At 37.2% G+C, this 25,587-nt stretch overlaps 1 protein-coding gene across 4 annotated transcripts in view; it reads right to left on the bottom strand.

Moving 5' to 3' along the window:
- Window positions 1-25,227, bottom strand: part of usp10 (ubiquitin specific peptidase 10) — a 43,962-nt gene extending 18,735 nt beyond the window's left edge. For 2 of the 4 annotated variants that reach the window (XM_067400043.1, XM_067400044.1), the window contains exons 1-4: window positions 24,934-25,227; window positions 9,377-9,445; window positions 8,630-8,675; window positions 4,776-5,969 (exon numbers count right to left, since the gene is read on the bottom strand). In XM_067400043.1, coding sequence (XP_067256144.1) covers window positions 4,776-5,969; window positions 8,630-8,675; window positions 9,377-9,445; window positions 24,934-24,954 — 1,330 coding nt within the window. In that variant the 5' untranslated portion in view covers window positions 24,955-25,227. Of the gene's footprint in view, window positions 1-4,775; window positions 5,970-8,204; window positions 8,265-8,629; window positions 8,676-9,376; window positions 9,446-24,933 lie in introns of all 4 variants that reach the window. The other 2 variants (XM_067400041.1, XM_067400042.1) reach the window with 2 other exon arrangements.
- Window positions 25,228-25,587: the final 360 nt, after the last annotated feature.

Below are 25,587 nucleotides of genomic sequence, written 5' to 3'. Positions count from 1 at the left end.
CTGATGTGACTGAAGCACATGAAGCAGACTGTAGCAAAATGAGGAGAATTTTATACCACGCCTAGGAAGGGAGACTGAAATGATGCTTCAGCTCCCATGGTAATGTGGAAATTTGAGTTTAGTAATATTTTAATAGAATTAAAGTGGCATGCATAAAATAACTAAAAAAAAAAGCAATCCTTTTGTGTTTCATTGGGCATGTTCAATGCTGCTGTGTCATGCTGGTGGGGATATTAAAAAAAAAAAAACAACACCTTTGTAACCCATTGTACTATTGTAATGTCACAGTGAAACTGGGTATTTAAAAAAACAGGTTGTTAAAACAATGTCCCAGAAGCTATTTGGCTACTGGAAAACACGGCAATATTGGTGACACCAGAGGAAAAGGAAAGGGAAAAAAAACAACAAAAAAACAAAGGAAGCATCATACAGAAGACCAGAAATGTACAAAAGCCCATTTTGATTTCATGCTGATTCTAAAATTATAGTAGCAAAGAAAAAGGAAAAAAAAAAAAAAAAAAAAAAAAAAAGAGAAATAGCAATGGTCATGTAAATCTAAATGATGTCCCTTTAATTTAAGCTTGTAGTCTTATGTGTCTGAATAGATTTTAAACCAGGCCGTAAAACATTACTAACTCAAAACAGCAGCTAGTATAGAAATCCAATCTAAGAGCCCAACAAAATGCATAAATTGCACTGTGTAGATTTACTCTGAAAACAATATATGAGGGCAGCCAATGGTCAGGAAAAGAACGGAGATTCACCTCCACTTATTGGCTGTCCAAGTGCCTTACATCAAGGGAGATTAGAGAGTGACTTAAGGAATGCTGATGGAAAGACACTTGCTGCAGATTTTTTTGTTTGCACATGTATATATGTATAACAAAAAACAGATTCACAAGATCATAAATCCTATCATTAACAGCTTTGAAGAAAAACACATCTGAAATACAGTCATATAAATACCAATCAATCAAGCAGATGCTCTTCCTGTTATGCAACAGAACATGCATTTACCCAGAAGAAGAGTCTAGAATGTTTGAGTGCCACATATGCCAATGCTGAGATCAACAGAATGTGTCCAATCATAATACGGCAAGTCGAAAACAATACACCAGGCAGCTGTTTTATAAGAGAGATTTAGAAATGATCACCATTTCTTTTCTTTTTTTTTCTTTTTTTAAAAGGTCTTGCGCAAGATCTCTCATTTGAGGAACAGTAGGGGAAACCAAGATTTAATGCAGTGGAGAGTCCCAGTGATTGTATGGAAGTAAAATAATGCCATGTGTTTTTGAAACAAAAAAACATTTTGAATTGCACTACTTGAAAAATATACATTGCATTAACCGTGCTTGTATTTTAATGCATTGTATTTTTAAGGCTTGCATTTTTATGAGCTGAAATTCAACACGGTTGTCTATTTAAGATGTGAATATTTCAATTCAAAACAGTTCACACACATTTTCATTGTTAAAAATTCAATAATCCATATTCACCTTTCAGATTTCACTTCCAAAATATTCATTCTGTTTATAAGATACAACCTATAATATACAGCAGGCAATTTTCTGTCCGTTTTATTTTGTGTCCACAAATTTAGTGGTTCAAATCTCAACATTTCACATCCGGGAACTGCAGGAAAAGCAGTAGAGTACCGAGCATAATCTCCCTCTGCTGTTAGACGACCTCACCAACAGGTGGTGCAAGCACGTGTTGAAGAGCAGAGCAACAGTTAGAGCAAGTCATTCATTAAAATGGATTTATATTAACGGAGTAAACGGTAAGTAAATGTGTGATCATCATCAGGGATAGTATATCAGCTTTTCTGCATATAAAGACACAAAAGTTGTGTTTGCATTTAATTCAATGTCTTCACTGTTACTTTCCCTGTGTAGCCTTGTAAGCAGCTTTCTCTACAGTGAACAAGATTATAACGTTATTCCCTGATGCTGATGTACAGTTCAAACATTAAAACTGAGGTAGGCATATAACTTTCCTTAATTTTATATCGCGGCTGTGCTGCAGTAGTGGGGTTTTCCTCAATACATCATACTCCAGGAAGTTCCATATTTCCACTACAGCATCATATTTAGAGTTCATATTTATTAACAGTCTAAAGGCCTGTACACACTGGGAGGAAGATCACGTGCGATTATTGATGATGTTTAACGCCTCGTGACTAAACAAAGGGCACCAATGTGAGTGTGCACACCAACACGAGAAATGCGAGGCGTAAAAGCGTCATTTTAAAAAACTAAAAAATTCCTCGGGTTTGTTTTTATGGTTTGACACGCCACATTAAAAACTAGCAGACCAATGAGAGTGGCGCTTTTGTTCACGTGCCTGGAGATGAAGTTACTTGGTGGCACTCATGCACAAAATGTTCTTGCCGAGCACACGTTGATACAGATGACGAAGAAAGTAAGTAGATGAGGAAGACCCCTACAAACTATCCCTGCGTCTCAAACAGCTCCCTAGCTTCCTAAATCGTGTATCAGTATACCGTGAAAATGAATGTGGCCGACTCTCTGATCAGTGCCCTGACTAATGAACTAGGGAGCTGATGAGATGCACGCTATGGGTGCTCTGCCAGTTATTGGCCACACCAATAGATGTGTATTATTTCTGTATTTTTACAGTTTGTTTTTTTCTTTTACATTCAAAAAAAATATAGTTGAGAATGTCTATTTCATAAATGTTTATTTGCACTACCGTTCACTTGCACTAATGTCATTGTGACATGAGATGGTAGTCAGAAACTGTAGTGCAAATGTCATATATATGCCACTTAATATCTGCATTTTTATCATCTTTAACTTTACTAATATCATAAATATGTTTATTTGCACTACCGTTAAGCACAAGCGCCACATACTGTCAGGGAGTGAATTTGCCTGTTCACTATGCGCATCGCCAGCGAAAATCGCTTGGGTGTGAACAAAAAACGTCTTGAAAAAACGCTGGTGATAAACACGTGCGATATTTGTCCCAGTGTGTACAGGCCTTAAAGTTGTGCATCACACCTTCATGCACACTTTACAGACTTTAATTCATTATCTTCAAATTCTAGAGTTTAAATTATGGTATATTTTGTGTACGATATGTACATATAACTTGACAGTTTATGTTATTCAATATCAAGAATCTAAAAAGGTGTGCATCATTTTTTAAATCACTGTATTTAGTCTATAAAGATAAGTTAAGCATTCTATATGTCCTGACGGCAGGGGAATCATACCCCATCATACCCAAGTATGACATACTGAGGGAAACACCAGTACTATTGTTTTCCAGTAGTGCAATTCAAGATGCTTTGTGTTTCAAAAACATATGGCATTATTTTACTTCCATAGATTGGTTCCAAGGTCAAGAAAACATATAGGTGTGTTGAATGAGCAGTAGCAATTGTAACAAAATCAACACCTGGGCTCTGGACAAGAAACAACACTGCTTTTGTATTTCAGATGGAGACACATACTGAACATGAATTTTAATATGATGGGTAAATACAGCACATGGGTGGGCCTTTCCTCAAGACCTGTCATGATTAATTTGAGCAAAAATATGGAGGAAGTGTGGTTTTTAAAAGAATTGTGAGCAAAGAGGCCCTGAAGTGATTAGGACCCACAAAAGGATTTACGAGTGCTGCCTGTAGATCAACAAAACAGGCTGCCGCTGCCATCTTGTGGACAGAAACATGAATCACATAGAATTAAAAGGAATTGTTCACCAATAGATAAACTTTATTCCATTATTCACTCAATGTTCCAAACCCACATTCTGTCATTTTCTTCTATGTAATGCAAAAGTCTTCAGAAAATCTTAACAATTATGCAGCTCTCTTCCATACAGCAACAGACATAATGACCGTGTCTGTCCACCACAAAAAAAGACACCTTATCAAATTTGAAAGCAACAGAACAGATGGCAAAATTGTTCAGAAGCTTCAGAAGATGTGGAATATAGCACACAAGCTAAATGGACCACTGTCATGGTGGTTTTTGGAGCTTGACAGACACGGTCCCAATGAATGGTCCTTGTAGGAAAAAGAACTGCTTGAAGACTCTTCAAAGACAAAATAACAGCACATGGTTTGGTGCTGACTGAATTATTCAGACTGAATTATTCAGAAATTAAGATACATTTTTAAACTATTTTAACAGATCAAAATTGAACATTCAAATACTAAAGCTAATATGTCAGTTAACTGATATTTTAGCTTGCTAATAAAATGGGAAATATCTACAGACTGAGGCCTTGACCACATGAACCAATAACAAACATTTAAAGGGGTAGATAAAAGGGAAGGTATAAAGGGATTTGTTTTGTGCATCAAACAAGTATGGTTGAGATTTTGTGTACCATATTTTATGGGTGATGATCAATAGAAATAAAAAGCCTAAATTAAATTTGTTCATTCAAATTGACTCTCCAGAAGTCTTGGATAAAAATCACTCGATTCATATGGATTACATTTACATTCTTTATGAACTTTGAAATCCGCACATTTTTAGTGGAACGGACTTTCATTGGAGTGACAAATATCTCAGATTTCATTAAATATCCTCATTTGTGTTTCAAAGGATGACCGAAAGTCTTATAGATCCGTAACATGAGGGTGAGTAAACGACAGTTTCCGATTTTGAGTGATCTATCCCTTTAGCCAAGTCAGCAAGTAAGCATTTTCTTAAAAACAGTTGATAGGCATGTTTTGTGCAAAAACATTTTTTACAGTTTGGATTGAAAACCATTAACATTTTCATGTCATATTTTACCTGCCAATTTTGGGGCCATAGGGTCTTCAGACACAGGGACCGGGCCCTCACGGACCTCATTAACTTTTTCAGGTAACTCAGAGGCAGGTGGTGTGAACGCGACAACAGCAGGCGCGCTCTTCACCTCAACATAAGCCTGAGGACCTCCAGGCAGAGGCTTGGAGTTGTGGAAGAGGCTGGCCCAGGATTTTGGGGGGTTGGCCACAGGTGCTGCAGGGGGAACGGGTGAGACTACCGGCTGAACTTCAGAGTCTAAGGACAGAGGGGTAAAAGAGGAAGCGGACTGCACCTCATCTGTTTCAGACGAGTCTTGGAGTCCTTCTGCGGCTCCAGCAGCCGAGGCAGTCTCTGGCAGCCCGTTAGCCTCCCCTGAGCCCTCAGCCTCCCTATGATCAGTAGTAGCAGGAATTGTGGTTGTGGGGGTGGCCAGAGCAGCAGCAGGGGGAAGAGGAGATGGTGGAGAGGAGCTGTGCCCTCCATTACCCAGAAGTAGTGGGCTCTCTAAAGCTGGGGGTTCTGCATGTTGCTCTGCAGTCCTGGCACCCTGTGCAACCCCACTGCTCTGAGAGGACGAAGATGAAGTAGACAAAGAAGCTGTGCCATTTCTGTCTGACAAAGAGGCAGCTCCGATCGTCAAGTCCAATGTTGAATTGTCAGGGCTTTCACAAGTCCTCTGATGGGAAAGAGGGGTGGTTTGGGGTGTGAATGTGGTGGATGTTACAGAATCTGGGGGGATGAGCTCAGCCCCAGCTAGCATGTCCCCCATCATGTCCTCTGAACCCAGGAGTGGAGCATTTGGAGAATGTCCGTTAACCAGCCCTGAGGCCCCCACTCCATCTGTGGCCATGCCAGTGCTGTTGGAACCCTCCAGATAGTTGTAGTATCCCGGCGGCCGTTTTTTCTTTTTCTTCCGTTGTCCCAACCCACCCGAAACCCCATCCATGTCTGAACAGGTCTGGTGGACTGAGGTCTCCGAGTTGCCGCAGCATAGGGAGTTGAAGTCGGCACCATCTGGGATATCAGCGACCGGCGTGACTGTGGGAAGGGCCTTCTGAGATGGTTGGCAGCCTAAGATGAACTCAGGGGCCTGAGGATTAAGAGTGCTGGAGACTTTGTACAGTGAGTCTTTCACTGCCACAGGCTCAGCATTTATTACCTCATCCACACCAAACTCGATATGCTGGTAGTCCTCTCCTGCAGACCAAAACATCTCAGTTAGATTGATGTACATGTAAACAAGCTAAACCAAACTGGCATTTCAATAGTCAACTTCTCATATTCAAGAAAAAAAAAAATGCTTTAATAGTTTGCAGTCAGAAATCTTATTCTGATCATTCAATAAGCTTTACTGAAAGGGTTAGTTCAACAAAAAATTAAGTTTCTGTCATTAAACACTCACCCTTGTGTCGTTCCAAACCAGTAAGACCTTCATTCATCTTCGGAACACAAAGATATTTTTGATGAAATAAAAAAATAAAAATTATCCCCCATAGAAAGCAACGTAATTACAGTCATTCAAGGTAAGTATTCACTAAAACATCACTAAAATAGTCAATTAAAATAGTCGTGACTACAGTGGTTCAACCTTAATGTCATGAAGTGAATACTTTGTCCGCAAAAAAAAAAACAATATTCAATTTCTTCTACACTGTCAGCCTATTACACAGTTGATGCAGTGAAAGCAGTTCAGCGCCTCCATGTTTACATTCAAACGCCGGCTCAGTATTGTATTGCTCACAAAAAGTATTCTCATCACTTCATAACATTAAGGTTTGAACCACTGTAGTCACGTTGTCTATTTTAACAATGTCTTTACTACTTTTCTGCAACTTTAATGAAGGTAATTACATTGCTTTCTGTGGGGGATAAAACAAATGAACTTGGAATTCATCAAAAACAATCATCTTAATGTGTGTTCCAAAGATGAACAAAGGTTTTATGGGTGTGGAACGACATGAAGGAGTGTAATTAATGACAAAAAATAAATACATTTTTGGGTGAACTAACCCTTGAAGGCTAAAAATATGTACAGTGATTTTTTTTTTTTTTTTTTTACAATGCATTGTAGTTATTAAATACAAATAATCTGATTGAAAAGTGGTTGTAGTACTGAACAGTGCAGACCAAGCAGTGAAGGACAGTTTGAAGTGAATGAAAGCAGCGTTAGTGAATGCAATTACTCTAAGGCTGTTTCTCAATTCCAAGAACGCAGAGTACGGACTTGCATTCTCGTGGAGTCCGGTCTTGCCAGGCAACCTTGAAAGAACAAACTCGGAAGGACGCGTGGACACAGAACGCATCCTTGTGAGAATTGAGATGTGCTGCGATCTTGACCATCTCAGTATATTGGAAGTAGCGGCTAATGCACAATAAATGCAACAAACAAATGTCACACCCTATTAATATACTTCTATCATATTATATATAAAATTTTATGAAAATGTCTATAATTTTTTCACCACGTGTATTTATGACAATGAGTAGCCTTTGTGTTACCTATACTTTGTCAATATTAAGATTATCTTTTCAATAAAAATGCTGAAGGCTTTCTTCAGGTTATCGCTTTATTAAAATTAAACAAAACAAACAGACAAATGTTAACCTTCAAGAGCCGTCACATAAATGCGAGCTTGTAGCAGGAATCTCATAAGTGAGAACGAGAACTTGAAAACTTGCAGGCTTCCGTACGTCAACTGTGGGATTCTGGGATTTTTAACGGTTCGATTCTCTCAAGTCTGCATTGGATGCATCCTCGATATCAAGAAAACATCCAGGTACTTTCATGCGTCCTCTGTTCTTGCGTTCTTGAGAATTGGAGCTGAACTTTGACGGTTGATGATGACGTAGAGCAAGAACACAAAGACGCAAGATCGCATATTGAGAAACAGCCCAAGACTTTGAGTTTCAAAATTAGCCAGTAATCAGAAGAAAAAAAAATATCAATGAAACCAGAAGTCATCATGGGAACACAAGTTCCCAAGCAATGGATAAATGAATAGATAAGACCAACATCCTGTGTTAGTATTCATTTTAGATTTTATTTTAGGACAGAGTGGATGAACTGAAAGGTCCTGAAGGTCCTGAAAGACGGTCCATGAAGTCACATTCTTAGTCCACTCTTGAGATGTGATGGGTTTTGAGACACAATTTTCAGAAAAGTAATAATAAATAAAAATAAAAAAAAACAGAAAAAGTGTCAAAAGCCTCCCATCAACTCCAAGCACTGCAGGTAGATGCATATGCGCCAGAGAGACGCCTGGCCCCTAGGCATGCAAAGCTCCAAAGATTAAATGGACAGGCAAGAATAAGTAAGGGTTTAAGGTTGATAAAGGGGAAGGTTTAGAAAGCTGTCAGTGTTTAAGACCTGGGTGTTGAGTTCTGCAACAAAAACAGAAGAGTAAGGCGCTGTGTAGTGGACCGAAAACTCACCGCAAACCTGCCGTCTCAATGATTCCGTTATGTAAGGCACAGCAGGAGTGCAGTAACCTCCTAAATAATTGATACAGATGAGGGTGAAGGTCACAACTACCTGAGAGGGCAATATGATACGGTCTCGGGAAAGATTATTAAGACTACATAGATGGGCACGTAGCCTAAGGAGGTTTATATTCAACTCACTGATGAATGAGGGCCATACCAATTAATGATTATAAGATGGAAACAGGACAGATGAATATTATGAATTCTGTATTCCATGTGTGAAGGTGTAAGCTATGGTCAATGCATAATACATGAAAACAATTGTGTGTGCTTATGTGGGCGTAATTGTGATCAAGTATCTTGTAATCGGTAACTCATATCTTTATTTTTGAATCAATATTTGTAGAAACATTCAGATGAGGCTTTGATCTTACCTGAGGAATGGCTGACACAGGAGACTTTATCATTGAAGGGGGGAAGCTGATAAGAAATTTGCATGAGATCACTCAATTACAGACAATAAAAGTACATATACATACAAACAAACCTTTAATCCATAACCTAAATTTAAATGCACGTTATCTGAACTGAAAGAGTAAATTTTTTATAACATGTACTTTGGAGTGCAAGGCCGGAGTTTAATCCGCAATTAGAATGGACAGCAAAGGATGTGTGCTAAATAACAATGACTCGTGCTTTTTTTGTACAGAAGAAAAGGAGGGGAAAAGGTGGATGTATGATGGCATAGGCAAGTGAATTTCTGTATTTGAAGTTACACTTCTCATACCCTGTGTGCAACAATTTGGAGCAAAATAAAAATTCAAATTGTAAAATTTAATTAAATGTAAAATTTACCATTTCCATTTCTTACACAAGTAGTCACATTAAATATTTAAAAGGCTTAAGAAAGATTACACTGAAAGATTAAAAGCACAGTGTTAATGAAAATTCCATTTCAGATGTTGCAAATTGTGAGAACGGATACGTGACTAAAATTACACTGACATTTGCAATGGAAATTACATCTTGCAAATCATAACATTCAAATTGTAGGAATTAAACCGTTAAACTGGGGTAAAAAAAAGGCAAAAAAAAAAAAAAAAAAAAAGGCAAATGCAATAAAGCTTAAAGATTACCTAACATTTCATGTGTGTTTCAGATGTATTCACGTGTGTAATTACCTCAACATAACAGCGGGGAGTCACAAAGAACTGATTGAACTCATCTGGGCTGAACTCCCCAAAGATGTACTGTAAAAATAAATAAAAGAGAAGTGCATAATGTTAGATGACACTTAATGATTGGTAAGTATTGATTTAAATTTCCTGTTAATTGCAAACATCTTTTTCTTGCTTTAAAGGCATCCTTTAACACTTAGGTGGTTTTTTGGCATGAGAATCAGCATCATACTACAAGTCAGTTATTTCAATTCAGGCCACTTATTAAAAGACAATCAAAGCTCTGTGTATGAGGGTAAATGAGGACGTGGCAGCCATCATTACTGCATGATTGCAACATCAGGTTGGGTGAAAGTAAAGAGCAAGTTGGAAACTGATGAGTCATGCAGCATGGCAATATGGCTCCCTCATGCCCCACTATACAAGGCAAAGCAAAGGCAGAGAGAGATCCTTCAAGCACTCACTTTTGCCAATGTGTAACATTCTATGAGTGTGGATAATTAAATATTACTGAATTTTCTTTGTGAATGTTTTTACATTGATAGTTATTTAGTATGGTGTGACTTTACTTTAGTTGTTTGGATTAAAATACTTTGGATAAATTTAAAATGTCATTTACAACAGTATTCAGGGGTTTATGGACAATCATCCAAATCCAACATCTTCAATTGCATATTAGTCATACAAGCAAAAAAAGATTTAGCAAAAGCAAGTCTTCTCTCCAGATGTGTGATACTGACAGAATAATAGAAGTGATCTCAATATTTATATTTAAAAAAAAGTGCATCTCTCTTCTGTGGAAGAAAAAAAGTTTGTCAATTCATTGCATTCGGTCCGAATCTGCCTGCTAACCTATGTATTTCCATACCTCCGTGCACCCTGCTTGGGCAGACATCACACGCCATCAGCGGGTTCCATTATGAGGTAGGCTGCACAATACATTTGAAATAAAACCAAAATCGCCATTTGGCTTAGTGTGACTATGAAATCACAATGGCTGCGATTTTTAATTTAAATACATGTGCAGCGGTTTGCAGTAAATGCAGCTGCATCTCCACAAGCACAGAGTTTGAGGCACTTATAACATGCATTTGAAAAATCAACATGCCAAAAATCTTCTCAAACTTGTAATGAGAAACGTTTATAAGCCTGTTGCCCAGAAGACACCATGCATCATTTTAAATCCAAACTCACTTCATAACATCAGTAAGAGTGTTTGAAAAAACTTCCTTTTGTGATCCGGTGTGGCTTCTTATCACAGAATGAGGTAAACATTATTTTATAGTATTCTGTAATAAACTGCACTATAAATAGACTTGATTTTGAAAATAGCTAAGATGGCTTGAAGAAAACAGATAAACCATATATTTCCACAGTCGTGCATTTATTGTCTTCATGTTTGATTAGTCAAAGAATTTCTATATTCTTTTTATTCAGCTACAGAGAGCTGGATGCCTTTGTCCCTAAGGGATCTTCTAAAAATATTAGTTTTGTAAAAAAAAAAAAAAAAAAATTATATATATATATATATATAATAAATAATAATAATAATAAATATAGCTGCAAGCAGCGATGATGGGTCTAAGCCCGGTTGCACTGCCACCCCGGTGGCTTCAGGGCAACTGTGCACGGCGGGCAATGGGCATTTAAAAGTTAAACATAAGGTCTATGTCAAATTCACATCATATTTACTGCAGCAGCTGATGCCCATATGATCAAAATCACAACAGCCAAACCCATGAGATCATTAAAATGTAGATGAATTTCATGTCATAGAATATCTTAAGTCAATTTCAAATGAGTGCAGAATACCATCCTAATCTGCCAAGTTTGCGTTTTTCTCCGGAACTACCTACTGTTATTTGCGCAAACTCAACAGTACTATGAGAAATCTAATCCAGTGTAATGTGAATGTCTGTGATTGCCGATGTTGTATTACCATAACACATCTCAATGTGTTTTTTGACCTCCTTGAGCTGTTTGCACAATAATCTTACATACCAAAAATCATGCTTTCATTTAATTTCAGTATGGCTAGTATTTGATGTAAAAATAGAAATAATATAAAATTAATAAATAGAGTCAAATCACGGAACTTGCAAAGATGATATGAATATCTGTCTTGGGTAAAAGTAAGGTATGCGTCTAGATCAGGGGTCTCAAACTCAAATTGGCGGGGTACGTTTCTGTGATTGACACCTCATAGGAGGGCCATATTAACATTCAAGCGCAAGAAAGCGCAACATTTCAGAAAATTTACTTTCCTTTGCATTGTTTCTCATTTACTTCATATTTCATTAGGCCTACTAAAATATTTATATAGCTATGCTATAAATATTTTATTTACCATACTAAATGTAAACAGCAGTGTCTCTCTCATTGTTACAGAGTGTAATATAATTGTATAATATTACTAATATAATACTATTAATTGCAATGGTGCAACTTCTCACATCCAACAAGGTGCATGGAATAAAAAATAAAAAAAAATTAGTAATTTAGGAACAAAACCAACACTTGTGGCATGGACTCCTGGAGGGGTCAGAAATAAACAAAAAACTGGAGCTATATATATCAACTTTATTTTGCCAAAAAATAAAAATCTCTCATTGTTACATACATTATTAGTTTTAAACATTTAGTGGAAGTATTTTCCCTTACTTTATGTTAGCCTAAATAACATTAAAATCTTGCACTGAACAACACTGTACTGAACAAATACAATCCCTGAATACGTGTACACTCTTCTGTTTCTTGACAGACACCTGCAACGCTTCTGCTCACACAGCTGAGACACGTTTGTCCAAGATGCCGTTTGAGCTTCGGTAACGTTTAATGGTTGCATCGGACGCGTTTCGGTGGTTTCAATCAATGCTCGTGACTTAAAGTCGAGTGCTTTTACTATAATTTAGGCAAGCGCGCTCAGAAGTGACGCGGTTGAGAGCGCGGCTCACGGTTGCATAGCAATGACAGACGCCACTGGAGCGAAAGCGCATTGGAAAGAAGGAGAATGTGGCGCGGCCGCTTATGTGAAGCGATATGTGAATGCCTCCATAGAACGGCGACTTTTTCTTTGCATATTAAACAGTTAGCAACTAGAGAATAATAATAATAAAAATTTTGCGGGCCGGATTGTGTTTTATTTTTGAGATCAGTTGCGGGCCGGATGGAGAGCGGGCCGTAAATGGCCCGCGGGCCGGCAGTTTGAGACCACTGGTCTAGATTTTTCTGCTCACTTATACAAGTCTGTTATAAACTGAAACTTTTATAAGATCATGCGAAATTTATGTAAATATGGGTTTTGAATAGTGGTTAAATTGATCGTTGTTGATCCGTGATACGTACGGACCAAGCCCCACGGTTCGGCACGCATGTGATTCGTGGATCAATTCGAAGTTTAACCGCAATAGAGTGAAAGGTTATCATTTGTATGCTTTTTGTCTGGCTAGTTTACACATTAAATATATATAAAACCATTCCAGTGCTTTCCAGTGCTCCGGTTTTAATTTGGTATCGCACGCCACACGGTTATCAGTGCACACAGACGCACATACATACAAGACTCGCGTGCACACACAGAGAGAGAGGCGCGTTTCAGATAGCTCACAAACTCCAAATTGATTTCTCTTTCGCATCCTATATGCACTTGGATGGACACACACACACATTATATCAGTCAAAATACCCCTCTCAGCAAGTAGTCTCGTAATCACATTCGGTCATGTCTTAAGTGAACAAGGTGAGAAATCGAATGTGTACATGTATGGAGTCTTACTCTTAAATTGGCAGCAACCTATAAATACCTGTTGTTGTCTGTCATGTAAATCAAACAACAAAACAGCTTTAACAAAGATTAATCTATATTAAATTTATACAGTGAACTGTCATTTTTACATTTAATTACTACATTTCTGTACAAGAAAATTAATACTACAGTTAGACCTTATACTTTATTTGTAACTTTATGATGTATTTATCTATGCTCATAGGCTATTTGGTGTACAGTATTTGTTATTTTTACGGTCTGTTCACTTGCCTTTAATAATGTATTAAGTTAGGCTAGTAGTTTCTGCTGTGGTATCGGAGTAGTTTAAGTGGGCTAAGTAATAAATGGAGGGAGAGAGAGAGACTGAGAAGATCATTTTAAACAAAATAACATCTAAATTGTGGCAGCAAGTAGTCTTTGATAAATGTTTAAATATACCTGCACATAGAGTATAAAATAAAAAAGAAATTATTTCTCTATTTAAACTAATGCTCTATTGCTTAATTTATTCAACCATGTTTAAAAATAGGTATATGCTGCCCTCTAGTTGTTACTCTAAGTATGAGTGTAAATTAGAAAATTGTCCGGCTTGATGAGAACAAAACATTTACCGAGTTTGGTGACTGTAGAAAACTAACCCCCCTACTTTTGTCAAAAGGTGGCGCTATAGAGGCCCTTCTCCCTGCCCGTTTATATGGTTTTGCCATGTCTACTGGACGACACTGCTGGTGTGTGTCGAGTTTCATGCAATTTGAAGCATGTTAAGAGCCTCAAAAAACACTAAATATTATTAAAGTTTGATGTGTTGCCATGACAACAATATTTAAGATATCACAAATGCATTCACAGGTCTACATCTGCTGTGTATTGACATTATACTGATGAAGTTTGAAGCAAATCGGGTAAAAATATGAGGGTGATTTCAAAGCATTTTGAAATTGACCATATCATGTCACATGTAACTGCTCAATCCGTTTCAACCATTGAAAGAAGTCAAAACAGCTTGTAAACAAATGTCAATTTTGTTTACCTCAGAAAAGCCACTTAACGACCATAAACTCGTTAGTCAGCTAGAAAACTTAACTCTAGAAGATCATTTTGCTAACTATATTGCATATTCATACAATATAGTACAAAGCCTGCAAATCAGATCATTTTAAACAGAAATCGAAAGCTTGTGATTTGAAATCACGTTTTTCCATTCAAATAAGGGATATTATATTGTGGTTATATTATATTATAAATACCTAATATAAATAGTAATTATCACAGCATTTAAGAAAAAACATTTAGGGATATTTTTATTATTATCTTTATTATATAGAATTCCAAGTAAAAAAAAGGCTTACACTGTGACAGGAACAAACAAGAATAAAACTTAATTACAAATATGTATGACAATTAATAGTCAGTACAAAATTCATAATCGTGATAGGCTTACAGAGATTTTTCAAAATTTGGTATGGTTAGAAATCACCCAACATAACATGGAAATGCAAAAGCTAAATATTGAATAAAAATCAGCTGATTGTTGCATTAAATCACCCGAATATTGATTGATTGCTCTAAAAAAAAAAAAAAAAAATTATTAAAGGGATAGTTCACCCAAAAATGAAAATTTGATTTTTATCTGCTTACCCCCAGCGCATCCAAGATGAAGGTACTTTTATTCTTCAGTAGAACACAAATGATGATTTTTAACTGCAACCGTTGCCGTCTGTCAGTCAAATAATGGGAGTGAAGGGGAACTTGGATTAATAAGAGTCGAAAAATCTTGCATAGATAAATCCAAATTAAACCCTGCGGCCTGTGACGACACCTTGATGTCCTAAGACACGAAACGATCGGTTTTTGTGAGAAACCGAACAGTATTCATATCATTTTTTACCTCTAATACACCACTACATCCAACTGCGTTCAGCACTCGCTTTGTGAGGTCTGATCGCGCTCTTACAACGGCAGTGATGTCTGGCACTCATTGAAGTATATGCGCGAGACATCACTATCGTTGTCAGAGCGCGATCAGACATCACTAAGCGAGTGCTGAACGCAGTTGAACACAGTGATGTTTTAGAGGAAAAAAAACTATATAAATACTGTTCGGTTTCTCGAACAAACTGATCATTTCATGTCTTAGGACATCAATGTGTCATCACGAGCCGCAGGGTTTAATTTAGATTTGTCTATGCAAGGTTTCTCGACTCTTATTGATCCAAGTTCCCATTCACTCCCATTATTTGACTGACAGACGGCAACGGTTGGAGTTAAAAATCATCATTTGTGTTCTACTGAAGAATAAAAGTACCTTCATCTTGGATGCGCTGGGGGTAAGCAGATAAACATCAAATTTTCATTTTTGGGTGAACTATCCCTTTAAGAGTACATTATAGACTGATTATTCTGCTGAGTTAAATTTTGCAGCTTAATCGCTTGCATCATAATGCCAACAGTTTGCTTCTAAATTTTTAATGTATTTAAACTAAATTAAAATGAAACTGAATAAAAGAAAATTAATGGATAGTTTAAGGGATTCCTTACAACATTATTTAAATCCAATATGAAGGACAGTGTCAGAGTACCAGGGTGAAAAGATCGAGGAAAAGCGTGTCCTCTACTTGGTCCTACACAGAAACATCTGAGCATGTGTGATCTAAAACATGTAGAAAACCATAACACGTGCTGTTACTGATTTTCCTTATTTTTATTTCTTTCAGATGCAGGACATTTTCACTCGCAGGTATCATGTTGTCAACTTGTCACCACTGCAACCGCTTGCGCATCCAAATTGTATGCGCTTCTTGTGTATGCAAAGAACCTGTACACAAGAGATGCAGCAAGATCGTAAGAAAAGCTTGTCACATACCAGCAACTATACATTTAAAAATATTCTATTCGTTAGGATATTGATGCCAGAACTGTTTCCATCACTAATTTTCATTAATGAATGTTCCCCTAGGGCTGTGCGATATGGACGGACAAAAAAAAAAAAAAAGGCACTTACATTTCCCTATAGTTTTAACAAAAACACCACAGCAAAAACAAATGGACTAACTAATAACAATTTCAAGTTAAAGACAAGTAAACAGTAAAAATAAAAACAAATGATCAATAGCACAAATAAATACAAATTCAGGTACAGAAATTGTAATAAAATCTAAAACAACAGCATAGTTATCTATTGAGAAAAAAAAAAGATTAATCCTTAAAGTTAAAAAAAAAAGTTTAGTCAAGATTGGTGAGGGAATGTTTTTCTTTTGTTTTTATGAAAATTAATGACACAGACTATAGCAGGTTTATAAGGCTGACAATTTGGTGTGTATTTGTGTGGCTCCCTGTGCACGCACTTTAAATGTGCACAAAGAAAACAGCGTGCAGCGCAAGTGCCGAATTGAGTCCTTTTTTGCGAGGTCTTGTGCTTGAAAACGGTTTGAAATCACATTAAAATGCACACACAGGAATTGTAATAAGCCACACACAGGAATAAGTGGAAATTAAATTACTACAAGTACAGGGTTTTTCCTGGCTCAAAATTAGGCGGAGGTGGTAAAAATCTGATCAAGGCAGAAAAAAAAAAAGAAAAAGAAAAAACACTTTTACAAGCAAGTATTTTAGGTATTTTAAAGGGGGGTATTACACAGTTTCTGCCAATCTCATGTTAATCTTGAGTGCCTATAAAGTAATAGTGCACCCTTCATATCTCCAAAAAGTCTTTAGTTTAACTTAAGTTTAATCATATTCTTAAAAGATACATATGCTGTACCGAGTATTTCCAAAAACAGCCGAATGCTTGAAGGCGTGACGTGTGATCGCAGATAGAGTGACGAGCTGTCACAAGCACACGCAGCTTTTGTGTAGCAATCGTCTGCAAGCTATCAATGGTCAGCTAAACAACTATTTAAACAATACACAATCACATTATACATGGATAACTTTTGAATCACTATAATGAATATAGCGTATGAACGATGAATAATGAATTTATGAATTCACTACGTTTGTGTTGTTTACATTACATGCACCTAGGTGCCTATCAGTTTCTATGGTTATTTTAATAACAAATATCGATATTATCTGATACAGATATAACAGCGATCCTCGCATCACTTTCGTGCTCTCTCACAGACTGTATTTGACAGCGTTGACAACTAGTTTCTGCTCCTCAGTGCACGCGATCTTCACGTTTTGTGCAGCTACTAACATTACTGTTTGTATGAGTGTTCGTGTCAATGCAGCTGCGTGAGCACGGTAGCTCGATATAATAATACACATCCGATCGTCTAAATCGCTTGAATGTCTAAACTGGCAAACCTTAAACATACAACTGACAAAGTTTAGTAAAGACGCAAGGCTCACCGCTCGCACGCTTTCTCTGTGTTGACTCTGTGTTCACCTGCGCGTTGTTGACTGGACGGGACGGAGTCATGTGGCTACACACGCGGTATTATGTTAAGTGGGAAGTATTAACAGGATTAATAAAACAAAATAACTGACATGGGAATTTGGTAAAAATAAAACGGAATGAGAAAAAAAAAAAAATTATAGTTTTGTTAATCTTTTAATAAATTGTTGGTAAATTGTACAAGTTTCATGATTTCAATTAATTAGCAAGCTTACAAACCTTTAACCACTGGTCGGTCCGATAATGGTCAGACCATCCTGTAGATAACCTGCTTCCTCTGTGAAGGCTATAATTACCTTAATCCTACAGACACTAACAGTTTTACTAAAAGACTCTTGCACTTAAGACTATCACTACACTGACTCTATTAACCAAATATAAAATTATATATGTGTGTGTGGTTCCAAAATGCTATAAATCCGTTTTGATTAATTTGAGTAAAAATGTTTTTTCTTTACCAAGAAATTGGCAAGATGAAAACCACTATTTTCTGTTTCAAACTTTCACATAGCATCTTTTGGTAATAAAAACATTAAAAATTTAAATCTAGATTTTGATTTTCAAAGGTTTATTATAAAAACGGATTACTGATTATTTTCCCCCCAAAATGCAATAAATCCATGACACATTTTTTCTCAAAATGCAATTAAACCATCAATATAAAAGTTATTTTTTCATATTGAAAATACTCTGTTGATTCACATATATGACAGCCTCTGAACTTTGTCAATACTAATCTTATGTACAGGTATTTGACTAAAAATACATTTAGTCATTGCTCCCAAAATGAATTCAACAAAATATCTTGTTAATGTTATAAATTAATTATATATTTAATTACAATACTGATTTTGGTGGAAACTCATTTTTTTTTTTTTTTTTTTAAATGGCGTTTATCGTTTTGGAAACAAACTCATCATATATATTATATATATAAAAACCAGATAAGTCCTGTTCATGCAGGTCTTCAAGAGAACTGAAAGTGTCAGATGAAAATCCAAACAAGGCTCTGCAAACGTGCACATAATACCCCTTCACATACACAACTAGCTGCATGAAAAGGGAGGGCAAGAAAAAAAAGAAACTGCAGTTCAAGCACATGTAACTGTTTGCAAATCACCGACCTACACTGCTGAAACGGCACCACAAGGGACAAACAGCAAGCAGTAATCCAATGGCCTCTGGATGGCGAGTACATCACAACAGAAAGAATGTGTCTTTGCCCATTTTCCACAGGCGTGCCACACGTACCACACTAAGCTCCCCATCGCTGTTCATTTGGACTGGGGATTACCACAAATTAGCCATCTGCATTATTTCAACATGCTCTGGTGATAACACACACCACACTTCTGTGAATGAGAAAGAGCCACGGGCGACACTCACGCTATAGAAATTGAGTAAGTATTAAATTCATCATGAAGTCAAAATTGACAATTCTTATTTATGGTATAGTGCAGTACGCATTAAATGATTTATTCACACGCATTACTTTTTTTAATTCATGTGCGCTCCTAATATTTATTCAAAAACATGAACTTCCACTCCCCCTCGCAACATCTCTTCTCTTATGACGTGTGTTCCGGCGCAAGAGCAGAAAAACACTCCGTCTCCTCCAGCAATCTGTCACTCAAATGAGATTGCAGTAATTAGCAAACGACAACAATCCGGGGGAAAAAAAAGATGATCACAACTTCTGTTTCATGCTGACTTTAACATGACAAATGTTGCTTAATTGAAGTATAGTTTTAAAAATTGTTTAAATGTCCTCATCTCTCAGTACATTAAAGTGATAAACCATATTTATAAAGACTAAGCGCTGCAGAATGTGCACTGTGGTTTTATGTAAAATGTGTCCAACAAACCCCCACAGATAACGACCAGCCAGACAAGTCACTGGATTTTCTGGTTTCAGTCCTGCCTTAAATGCATATCTAGTTCTAATGTCACCATAAACGACCATTGCCACATTCAAATGCTTTTTGACACGGCCTCTCTCAGCAAGCTGAGGCAAAACCTTTATATTGCTCAGACCAGCAATATAATGACAATGTCAATGCAAGTCAAACTGGCTTTACAACCAATTACTGATTCACCATATTTACATATTTTATAATGCTTCTTTACAGCAATATATCTTCAACAATACAAAAACAACATCAGAACCTTTATTTTTACATCAGGAGATTATCAAAGATTTACTTTTGTGCTACTAGCCACAAGTCCACCCATGCCATTTCAAATGGGGTGCCATCATCCCAGCTCACTGAACTTCTAAAAGCAGATGTCATCATACTTGGAGAGTGCCCATCAGCTGCCTGCATTATTTCATTTCATCTATAACAGGCTACAACTGAGGGATATCCTCTAAACTTGGCAAATCATAAACCCATAATTTCAATACATGCAACTTTCATTTCAGGCACTTCTTTCATTCCAGGAATAGTCTTCTTCAAATCCTCCTCACATATTCAACACAGCCCAATCCTTATTAACAGTGTTTTGCATAGTCTGTCACAGAACATTAACAGATCCGAGGGTACCAAGCAGCATGCATGTCAAACATGGACTTGAGTAAGTCAGAAACTATTGTTTACGTGATGTCGGATTCCAACAAGGCTGTAAATTTATTTTAATCACAGTTAAGTCAACTTCTGTTTGACAATTGTGTATGCAGACATAGCAGTTACAGTTAGTCGACATAAACCAGTCTGACTAAAAATACTGCAGTGGTGCATATTAGTGGTCAACCGTTTTTTTTTTTTTTTTTTTTTTTTAAATTGCTGATGGCGATATCTCAAAGAGTAGGGTGGCCGATGGCTGATATACAGCCGATATACCTCATACTATTTAATTTAAAGATAGTAATTAACATTCTGCAATGAAGTTTTTACACATATTTACTAAATAATAAATAAATGAGCCAATTTCAAAACAAAAAAAACAAACAAAAAAAAAAAAAACACACAGGTGCGCACATAACTTTTTTGGTCTGGTTCTCAAGGGAGCACCTGGAGATGTTGCTTGGTACTCACACCTTACGCGAGACACTTATCCTGAAAGCTGTCCTCATCACTTTCCTCCTGACTGCTCTCCTCACTCTCATCTTCTTTTCTCTTGAACATGGTAGATGGTGATGATTTTTTTTTACTAACATTAATGACGCAGACAACAGCAAGAATATTAGGCTGCTGTCATTTTAAGGAGGAGAAAAAGAGATGCTATAATAACTTTTGAGTTTCTAAGCGAATTTAGTCATAAATCACAGGACAGTAGTGTTGTCAAAAGTACCAATTTCGGTACCTATCAGTACTGAAATTTTAAAAATGTGACGCTTTGAGCGCATTCGTAAACATCTCTGATTGGCCAGTGTTGACGCACTCATCGGTTATGCCTGTGATTGGCTACAATGATCAACGCATGTGAGCATTTGAAAGCACACGGAAGTGTTTGAATTTGAAAGCGTTTTGAAAGTGGGAGCACGAACAATTAAAAGCAGGTGTCTAACAGTGGACCGATCCGCAATAGACGCCTGCTTTCAAACGCTCCCGTGTGTATCTGTGCAAGCGCTTAGTGAAGAGATTAATTGATGACTATTTACAACGTTTTTACAGCGTTGATCATTGAAGCCTATCACAGACATATCCGATGAGCCGTGAAAACAACGGCCAATCAGAAATGTTTACGAATCCACTCAACAGTGCTCAAAGCGTCACATTTTTTAAATTTCAGTTTCAGTTCAGTACTTTTAACAACACTACAGGACAGCGTTGACAATTAGGTTCTGCATTCCTCTTTGTGCGTGCGATCTTCACGTTTTGTGCAGCTACTGTTTGTATGAGTGTTCGTGCCACAATGCAGCTGCACGAGTATGGTAGCTCGATATAAAACATCCCTGACAAAGTTTACTTAAGGAGCAAGGCTCACCGCTCGCGCGCTGTCTCTGTGTGTTGACTGGACGGGGCAGAGGCACGTGGCTAAGAGTTTGGTTCCAAAAATTTAGTTCCCACCAAAATTAGTATTGTATCTGGTCGGTATTGAAAAGTCAATTTTTAATTTTACGCAAAATGTGATATTTGCCATGTTATTCTGTCATGTTCTCTCCCCTCTCTTTCAACCAATCACAGCGCACCACTCCATGCATTTTAACAGCAGCACTTTGAATACACCCCTAAAATCCTAGTTTTCCTTACTTTGTACTTCGAGATCAACAAACCAAAAAAATATTTAATTTTGACGGCATTGATGAACCTGTGGTGGTTTCTGCGGTGGGGAAGAAACATAAGCCATCGAAATCTAATTATTTACGTGATGAGATTAAGAAGATGAGGAACTCGGGAGGTTAGGATCAAACGTCACAGTCGCCAAAACGGAATCATGAACCATGCGGTGGTGCTTTTTAATTGGTAATGACAAACGAAGACATAATTCATTTATAGCATTAACAAGATGACCTGTTGCATTCATTTTGGGAGTGATGACTGATTCAATGTATTTTTAGTCCAGTGCCTGTATATAAAAGATTAGTAGGCTATTGACCAATTTCAGAGGTGGTCATCATATGTGGATCAACTTTGTTGTGTATTTTCAACAGTTTCATTATGAAAAATAACTTCATATTGATGCAATGAATTGCATTTTGAAAGAAAAAAATGATTTATTGCATTTTGGGGAAAAATCAGTTTTTATAATAAATCTTTGAAAATCAATCTGTATTTGAATTTCATTTTCTTGAATAAAGAAGACCAAGTAACGCTAAATTTTTCAAATAGCACAAATTGCATTTTAATTTGACATAGCAGCAAATCATGCCAAATCATGCATTGAATATAGATATCCAATGACAAATTATATAAATGTGTATTTGCTGAATGCCCACAGTATAAGATCATTCCGTGTCAAATCAACCAAATTTCGGAAACTTCCTCGGCTCTTTTTTTTCCTCCCTCTTTTTTTCTGGTGAAAGAAATATAAATAGTGATGAAAACCAAAATATTAAACATCATGGATGAATATTTATTGAGTAATCAAGTTTTTGTAGAGGGGGATCAAAATGGAGTCAAATTACAGGGGGGTAATGACTTTAAAAGAGGGCAGCATCATTTTATTTTTACTCAGAGATTGGTAGGTCTGTTAGTAAAATCTGTTGACTTTAGCAATCTTTGTTGCATTGTATGCCAATGGTGAAAAATGAAAAAACTATAATGTTGAAACTAGAAATGTATCTTGTATCCCTCTATCAAAACAGATGAATAGAACATTCCTGTCTGAGTACAATAAAAATTATTTTTCCCCAAGTTTGAGTGCCTGTAACTCAAGAAGTATTAAAGCTATCACAACATGATTTTACATTCTGCTTCTTAGCAAACTTTTCATGAGGTATGTTAATCTCAATAAATATTAATCCATGACATTTAGGCCTGGTTTCACAGACAGGGCTTTGATTAAGCCAGGATTACGCCAATTAGGGCATTTAAGTAGCTTTTATAAACCTACCATAGAAAAAAAAAAAAACATTACTGGTGTGTATCTTGAGACAAAACAATGACATATTTTAAGATATGTCATTGCAAGTTTCTTTCAGCTCAAAATGCATTTTATTCTGGGACTAGGCTTAAGCCTTGTCTGTAAAACCAGGGATTAATATTTAGTCTTTCACCAGAAAAATATTAACAAATTTAAAAAATTGAGCCAAGGACCTCTAATTGAGTTGACAAGGAATGATCCTATAGAAAATGGGAACATGACATCACAAACGCAATGCATTCTGGGACTTTAGGACACAGAGACTACAGTAGAGAATGAGTAGTAGTGGAGGTAGACATTCAAATGTATATTATACAGTTAAAAACACATTCCAATGGTGAAGGCTTGCTATGTTATGAACTGCCATAGCCGCTCTCATGACCAGCGTGGAAAACATCTCAAATGAAAAGCAATTTTTCAGTTTACCAGCTTGGAATCAACACAACGGTGAATGTGAAAGTGAAATAAACAACTTGACCAAAATGTTAGTAACATGGTATTAATACTCTATAATTCATAAGTAAATGAAGATGAAGAATGGGAGGTCTGACATCTGCACTGTCAAAACAAAAGTCCAGGTGCTGTCAAAATAAGAGTCTTTTCTGCTATAATGACAAAAACAATCGACCTTGGTGATATATCGGTTGACCACTAGTGAATATTCACCGCTAAAGAGAACTCTGCTATGAACTTACTAGCTGTAACAGAATAATGACAAAATCTTGAATTATACAGAGTTTTGAAAAAATCACTTCAGAAATGCCATAACCATATACTTCATGTTTACATGAATACTGGCTAACCAACAATTTGACAGGACCTCGTGCTTTATGCATCTAGATTGTCTATTACAACGCAAGCATCTTCCATTTATCAGAAATACCCATAACTTGACATATTTACATATTTCAACCATATGGCAACCCATTACAATGTAGCGCTACAAGCTATTCAACTTTATGAAAGTGGCAAACTTGAAGATCGCACATGATTAAATAGATATGACAGCCCGATCCAGAACATTAAACACATTTGGGATGCATTTCATTGTACAAGACTTGACATTAAGGGCAGCACAGTTGAGACATGTCGTTCAGCATGTGGCTAACAGTTGAGCTACAATGATGTAGCATCTACATCGTGCCTCGTTTAAAGTTCGCCGACTTCAAACCCTGTCTGAAGCCACTGGGAATACAGTATAATAGTGACGAACTGTCATCGAAAATGTAATGGAGGACATGTGCTCAATAAACAAGCGAAAAACGCGAACGCAAGAGTTTGAATGAGGTTGAAGACAGGAAGCGATACCGCCCCCAATCAACAGGCCTATCTTACTACATTAGCCACACGACACGACTCTATTTCAACTTGCTTCAACTAAAGACACTTCGTGGAAACAATTCGTACTCTCTTACTGTATTCGTTGGAGTGTGGCAGACGTGTAACACCCGACAGAAATGTCGCCAGATACGCGGTATGTTCACAATAAGGGAAAACGTTCGCCTGCTAATGACCGTTATTAAATGAGCACGCGCGCGTGGCCAGGCCGCTGCAGCAGCGCGAGCGGGTGGGCCACGCACAAACTCATGGCCGAAAATCTCACATTCTTGCAAAGCCACGCACGGCCCTCATGACAGCCGAATGTCGTTCGTAAAGCGTGCTTGTAAAGCTCGCCTGAGCGCGAGCTAGCTGACGGAAAGTCAGTGGCTTTCAATAAGCGCGTGAGGCCTGCAACCATGCTGCTGATTCAATGAGCTCGCGCGCGCACACCTAGCACTCCGACAGAAAGTACAGCGCAGGACAAAACACCCACTCTGAACGATTTTATGATCTGAAATGTAACAAAAAGAGGCAGAACTGTATTCCTACCTGGTTACTGTGTGAAGCCATGCTCCCGGTGAGATTTCTCCACAATCACAAGATGAATGTTCTCTCGGGGGAAAGGGGGTAAGGTGAGTTTGTAGTACTTGGTATTACCAATAAACGCCTACTGTGACATGGTTTCCATTTTGCTATGGTTTGTCATACAGTGGTTTTACTCAGGTTCAGTGCCACTACTCCAGCATATCACGCCGTTTCCCCCACCGTCGCCGCCATCTTTATCTCGCGCCTGTGTGCTGCTGCCAGTGGCTAGCTCGCGCGCGCACCCTTCTCAACGAGCTCGTGAGCGTGCGTTGACGTCCTGCCGGGAGGGTGGGCGCGCCAAAATGACGTGCAAATTCAAACCTGCACTAGGTTACAGCTGTAAGCATAACTGGAATTTTGTTAGATTTATTGGAAAAATATAATTTGTTATAATGTTATTTCATCCCCTGTGTTTAATCTTTATTTATTAATATAGATGGATTAAAAATTGAAGTGGTGTTATATATAACATTAATGTAAATTGTAAGCCATTTTGTTTTGTAAATTTGTAATACTTTTGTTAATATTTAAATTTAAAAAAATTATGTTTACAGTATTTAAGAATTATTTGAGACAATACCTAAAAACCTTGTCAAAAACAAAAAATAAAAAAGCTGG

The sequence above is a fragment of the Chanodichthys erythropterus genome, chromosome 11, assembly GCF_024489055.1.
Source record: "Chanodichthys erythropterus isolate Z2021 chromosome 11, ASM2448905v1, whole genome shotgun sequence".
NCBI lineage: Eukaryota > Metazoa > Chordata > Actinopteri > Cypriniformes > Xenocyprididae > Chanodichthys > Chanodichthys erythropterus.
Note: the sequence above shows the minus strand (reverse complement) of the source record. Positions and strands in the feature narration are given on the sequence as shown.